The 6907-nt window shown below is 34.8% G+C and overlaps 1 protein-coding gene across 1 annotated transcript; it reads right to left on the bottom strand.

Annotated features, from left to right (window-relative positions):
- Window position 1: 1 nt before the first annotated feature.
- Window positions 2–6275, bottom strand: LOTGIDRAFT_153216 (hypothetical protein; the record flags this gene model as incomplete). Its single annotated transcript, XM_009057135.1, has 5 exons — window positions 2–1093; window positions 1316–1441; window positions 1808–1869; window positions 4827–5065; window positions 6217–6275. The coding sequence occupies 5 exons, from the start codon at window positions 6273–6275 to the stop codon at window positions 2–4; spliced, it is 1578 nt and encodes a 525-aa protein (XP_009055383.1).
- Window positions 6276–6907: the final 632 nt, after the last annotated feature.

A 6907-nucleotide genomic window follows, 5' to 3' on the forward strand; every position in this document is an offset into this window, starting at 1 on the left:
ATTACCACGTTTCGTTGCCATGACGGCCATACCAAGATGACTTTCCTCCTAATAAATTGGAATCATAATGAAGGGATTCTGAGGTAATTTTTGGAAATACTTTCATTAAAGATTCTAAAATGTCTGATTCTATTTTGCTAGCATACTTTCTTGGTACGTAACCGTCACGTGCAGACCTACAAATTGTCACAAGGCGTGGGTTTGGAAGATTTTTAAATATGGTAAGTAATTGCTGAGTTCTTGCCTTGATTTGTTCAAGCGACGGTGTAAAAAAGAGAACTAGAGAATCATTGGGACGATTATAACCAATACAGTACTGCATCCCCTCCATGTGGTCATAGTACATTTGTCGAGGAGAGCTTTTAAGGCAAATACCGGTTTCTGCAATGGCCTTTAATTGATTTTTGTTAAGTCTTCTTAAATCTTGGATATAATAATCGAGATGATTCGAAAAATCGGATTCGACACACAAATGTTGAGTCAAATTCCTTTGATTAATAATGTCTACAGTTTTCGATACAAGATTTCTCTGCGTTTTCGACAATTTCTGAGTTGCAATTTCCTTCAGTAGATCATAATGAATCTTATCAAACGCCATCTCCTCCTTAGCTGTGCCAGCACAAAATAAATTTTCAACACTTTTTTCCAAATCTTCGTCGAGAATTTCTTCGGGTATTTTAGCCTTTAAAATTTGGAGAATGGCCGCTTCACAACCATAATAATCTTCATCTATATCAAAAACAATATTATCCTCCGAGGTAATCCAATCTGTAGATTTCACGAGTTTGGTGGCGTATTTATCGGTTAGAATTTCTGATATTATTGTATGTTTTAACTCACAGGAATTGGGCTTTATTTCCTTTTTTTCTTCACCGGTATCTACATCTTGTAGGACGAAGCAAAATGGAACTTCAAGAGGGACAAAATATTGGTAACATGCACATATGGAATTTTCGTCTTTATGGGTCTTACCATGTACGTAACCAAAAGACACTAACGTTCTGTCATATTCACCATTTGTCTTCTTACGCTCCTCATCCCATGATGGATATATAAAAATGATTCTCGAGAAAAATCCAGAATATGCGGAACTCTGGAAAAAGATTGATAAATTTATAATAAATTTCATAATAAATTTGCAACAATCACAAATACCGTTATCGTATATATGCCTACCATCTTTACTCCTTAAAACTCTTACAATTAAGGTTTTTTTTTATATAAAATAGACAACTTACAATGCAATATTATGTCATCTGAATAGTATTGAATAGAGCCCCGCAATAAAAGCAAGTTTAAACAAATGTAAAGTTACCATAATAAAAGCATCGTTTGACGTCATCAGATTTTTAATGTCGGATCTTTTAGTTGGAAATCTGAATATAGAGGCATTAGCAGGAAATGGAGGTTCGACAAAATCAGAATGGCCATCTATATGTATCTGTAATTAGAGCAATAAAACAAGAGCAAAATATATGTAAGTCTGAATATTGTGATGTCTTCTATGACACCAAATACACTAGCTAAGAGTTCAACATCAGTTAACCGTATATCAGCTGATATAGCAATTATAATGCCATTTGATTGCATATACTGCGCTATCTTGTAAACACAATTTTAAACCAATATAATTTTAGCCCTTTTAGTTCTGAATGGCTTTATTGAAGGATATGATGTTTGATTTTTTAGGTTTCTGCAGATATTATCTTTCTTTATCTTAAAAGCTATCAATAGATGTATTCAACGACGTTTAGCACATTGCATCAATTGCGATATGTGACTGATATTTTCTTAAATGATCTCTTACCAATATATTTCCGTGTTTTGGTATTCCACCCTCAATAGCTTCTTGGAACCAATATGGAGCAACTTAAAAAAATGAAATAACTTCACAAGAATTGGTATATTGTGCTGTAGGCTACTCAAACAAGTTGTCTCCCAGGTTATATTGGGCCTATACTGTATAATATATTTGACATAATCAACATGTTTTAATATTTCCGCTAGAAGGTGGACAAAACCTGGTGCATTAGTTTAATAAAATAATGAACACTATATTTACAATTTAAAACAATAATAAAGAAAATAATATTGCAAAATATCTAATGAACCATTATCCTTGCTTTCGAAACATCGATTTTGAAGCTCGAAAACGGCCTAAGAAGACACAGTTCTGTTTATTATGTCCCAAGAAAGGAGAAACTTTTCGAAAAAATTACATCCAGTAGTATTCATTGTCCAAAGACGACGAATGACGAATGTGGAATTAATTTCGAAATATTAAGCAAATTTTAGCCATTTGTATGTTCTTAGCTTTTTTAAAAAAAAAACTCTTTCGATTTTAAGCTAGAAATCGACAATCCTAGTTCTTTTAACATTACAAATCGTTATCAATTACGTCAGTTGATATTCAATTTTAACGTCTGAATTCTAAATTGAAAAGAAAGAAATATGTCACTTATTGACATCCAGGTTCGAACTTGTAATAATAAACGTAAAGTTTTATATTTGTTTCTATAAGCATTCTTATAGACACAATAGACCTAAAATTTGTAACAGGTGGCCTTATTATCTGAAAGCTTATAAAACACTGCCATGTGTTTAAACCGTACAGTTCAGAGTAGGAAATGTGTCAACAGAATTCTAAATATACATGACATAAATCCACAAGTCAATAAATCTAAACTCAACTAGTATGTGGCATCTGGATTATCTTTTGTCAAATTGAATTGTCAATAGCTACCCACACATCATACACAAGTGATATTCCACATCCGTGTCGGTTGGTTTGAAGACTCTGAAGGCTGAGAAAGGTTTGGAACCACTGCTCTATCTGGTATAGGCATTGTTTGAGCAGCTGATGTCTTAGCTCAAGTAGATGTAATTGGGTTTTAAGCCTCTTTATTTACCCCTACTGTATCTAACCAAATTACAATGGAATCACTCCACAAAATCACCTTAAAGGGCAACAATTGGGCGTTTTGGGAGTTGATCTGTGCTCCAAACCAAGCCTCCATTCGTCATATTTCCTTTTAAAACCCATGATACGGTGATTTTTACCTTGAATACACAGTCTTTAGAAGTGCTAAAATTAAAGTCGCAAGATTCTCCCGTGCCTGAATATTGTACGGTATGTCGACAGAATCTATAATAGCAAACTCAGTATGCGCATGCTCTAGTGGAAATGGCCTTGCAACTTAACTTATTACGGATACTAATGGATAATGAAGGAAAAAAGTCGACAGTAAGCAGTTATACTAAGCTGGATAATTTCCATTTCTGAGACTTCGGTACGATTGGTCTTTATGATGGTGAACGTGCCCCTTTCAGATGTAACTCATGCCACGGTTCTAATTCATTCACATTGGGATGCCAACGCTACAAGCTGGTACGATCTATTGGGATCTGAGAGCGATCGCTGTGATCTATGGCACTCAAACTAAATCTGATAGCTAGCATTGCTCAATTAGAGCTCTAGGCGATCCGATACAAAACCTGTTACGTTCTGCCATGCCCATCAGTTTTACGCTGGATCTCCAAGAATTGCTGACAGATCGCCACAAAGCGCAAAAGATAGAGAAACCGGATTTCTTGGAGATCACTCACGCTCCGATAGCGCTTCAGTTACCATCTTGGCTACAAAGTAGCGCTCCGATGGCGATTTGGAAGGTCAAGTAGCGATATGATGGCGATTTAGGCGATCAAGTAGAGATAATGATGGCGTTCTTGGCGACGCGCCATGTATCTTTGTGCAGAAGAGTACATCGACGGCGACCTTGGCGATCATGGAGCACCGTAGATCGCCGCCTAGTGGAATGGGGATTTTAACTGAAATTTCTAAAAAAAACGCCCAGCTGCAACCCTGTCGCACAGTGAGATCAAGTGAATTAAGGGTGATTATTTCATATACAACTATTGCCACTTGCCATAGTGATTTTTCAGTGCTAAAAATAAATATTTTTTTTTACATCAAAGGAAATATTCAATAACATAAATTCTTTGAAAATATATCATATAAAAGGATAGAGTCGTAAAAAAATTGCCAGATGAATTGTACCTTTATTTCTATTAAGGCTTAATATCTGACATCTGGTTCGACTTTAATTAAATTTTCAAAATTACATGGTATGCGACCAAATAAATTCATATAGTACCATCATTATACGTCGTTGAATCATCTTTTTGTCTTTTCTCTTTTTTGAAATTCGTCTTTTCAAAGTCCAATTTTCATTGGAAAGGTCAATGTCAAGAGGTCTTGCCAAGGACCAGCTATAGTAGAAAAGATCCTTAAAAGTGAACCTAAGTCGTTAACTTCCCAAAATATGATTACTTCTGTCTTTCTTTCATTGAACGGGCTGACCGACGGAAAGTTGACAACAATATACCCCTAAACTTCGTGTGAACGTATAGGAAGCTCTGGAATATACTTAAATTGTGGAATTGATCTAAAATTGATCCAATTGAAAGGAAATCAAATCGTAAGGAATATCAAAATGAAATATGAATATAAATACATTTATATTTAAGAATGCACAGTTTTAGGATTTCACAAAAGGTACTAGGATTGATGAGCCTATTATTATAAATGTTGAATATAGTTTTTGATTAAAAAAAGGAAATCCTTAAATTTCCAAATTTTGCATATTTACAGGGTTCCCAGAGATACGACTATACGTTTTTTAAAATTATCATTAACCTTTGCTCATGCCTTCTTTGGAAAATTCCAAACTACGTTGCCCTCATGAGGATTATGTATCCGAAAGACATGTCGACAGTAGCCCATTATCTCCAGTTCATTTAATAATGATGAATTATAAATAACTAACCTTCATGATGTTCTTCTACAATAAAAACAGGAGTTGTTGTCCGAGCCTCATCTTTAATTAATACCTCGTCATCCGTCATATCAATCACCAACTTCTCCTTAGATTTGGAACTTTTGGGTTCTGGATGCCCAAACCCTGTACGAAGTTGTTTATTTGAAATGGTATTAGATTGTTCAAGTTCAGATTGTCTAATAATGTTCACATTACTTCCATCTTCGTGACGATATAGAGATGGAATCCTTAATATATACAAACTAATACAACAACAAACAAAAACAATCGGGCAAACAGTTTTAAATTTTACCACTCGTGAAAACATTTCGACAATTCTAATTTAAAAAATAAAATGAAATGGAACCTCTAGAACCCAGGGTACTAATATAAAGTAAAAACAGTGCGAGTACTTTATGTTATGGCTAATGACGTATGAATGACCAATTTTCCACCACATTGAATGCCAAAAATCAATCATTATTTCCACAACATGTCAGGTTAATTGAGTGACGGGTGTATGAAAAGAAAATCTATATCAGAAGAATGTATATAATGCGGAGAAATTTGAAATCAGAAAGAAAAACCAGGTGCCACCTAAAAAAATCCATCCAAACTATAATTATTTTTTTTATATAATATTTAGTTATATTGAATCCTATGTATATAGGAGTGATTTATAACTTACACGGCAATAGCATCGTCTGCTAGTCGCGAATAGTCACGCGGTCAGTCTTGTCTTCTGCCATCTTGACTACAGGCTTCTACTTTGATTAACCATTTTTTTCAAGTATTCTTCTTATAATTCACCTCCATTTACCTTTTGACAGTTTTCCGGCAGTTGTAGAATTTTTATTTGGTGTTGTTAACTCTTTTGATTGAAGTTATTAACATTTAAACTGTAGAAACTTCAACTGTGATATGATTTACAGATTCTGGAATCAAATATGTCGTCTTCGTTGTAGTTATTGATGGTGCAGAATATATCCAAAGGCAAGACTCGACTTTACTCGCGTCTGTGTGTTGGTATTCATTATGAGCTCCGGTCAACGACCTAAGCGTACAACTGGTGTGGATCTCTACAGATAAACAAGCTGGGCATCAGTGTCCCCTCTTTATTTTCAAGAACAGAATTACGACTCCTTTTAGAAGCTAACTTATTGCATGTAACCCGAAAACCATACTAGTAACAATTCACAGTACTAGTAATACATCTACCACTAATACAACTGATACCAGAACACCACAGACACTTATACCTTCTTCAGTGTCACAGATTCTGTTACCAAGCTCTATTGCTCAGGCTACTCTTACACAACCATATGATCATTCAGTTCCAAGTGATTTACAACTTATTCAAAATATCACTTCTTATCAACCTACATTGAATTCGGCTCACCCGTCTGGTAACTCACTCTCAATTGGTAATACCAGTGGAAATTTGACAACTCCATCCATGATATCTTCTACTTCTATACAGCAGGATACTCAATCAAATATTATACAGACTCCAACAACTTTTAGTATGCTGTCTGCAGACCCTCTCCACAGAACTTCCCTGTTACAGAACCAAAGTGTCAAAACTGTTTTTGATCAAACTAGAGACTCTAATATGCATCCTTACTATTTAACTGTGCCTAATTCTGGACCAAGTCTTGCTCTTGATATCAATGATGCTTCTCACTATTTACATCCTACTATTAGTACCCAAACTATACAAGCTCAGTCTGTTGCACCTTGTACCCAAAATGTACAAGCTCATGTATATTCCATGTCAACTTGTACTCAAAATGTACAAGCTCATAATCATTCTGTTCCTGTATATTCTATGCCAACTTGTACCCAAAATGTACAAGCTCATAATTATTCTGTTCTAACTTCAAACATTTTATTTTCAAGATTGTACCCACAATGTACAATTTCCTAATACATCTTATAATTCATTATTACAGCAGCAAGCTTCGCAGTTGCAGAATGATGACACTCATTCTAGTTTACCTGATACAAGTCATACAATTAATAATCATTTATTTCCACATATTTCAATCGTCGACCTGATGTAGCATCACATTCACATGGGCCTGCTTCTA

Source organism: Lottia gigantea (assembly GCF_000327385.1).
Source record: "Lottia gigantea unplaced genomic scaffold LOTGIsca_3, whole genome shotgun sequence".
Lineage (NCBI taxonomy): Eukaryota > Metazoa > Mollusca > Gastropoda > Lottiidae > Lottia > Lottia gigantea.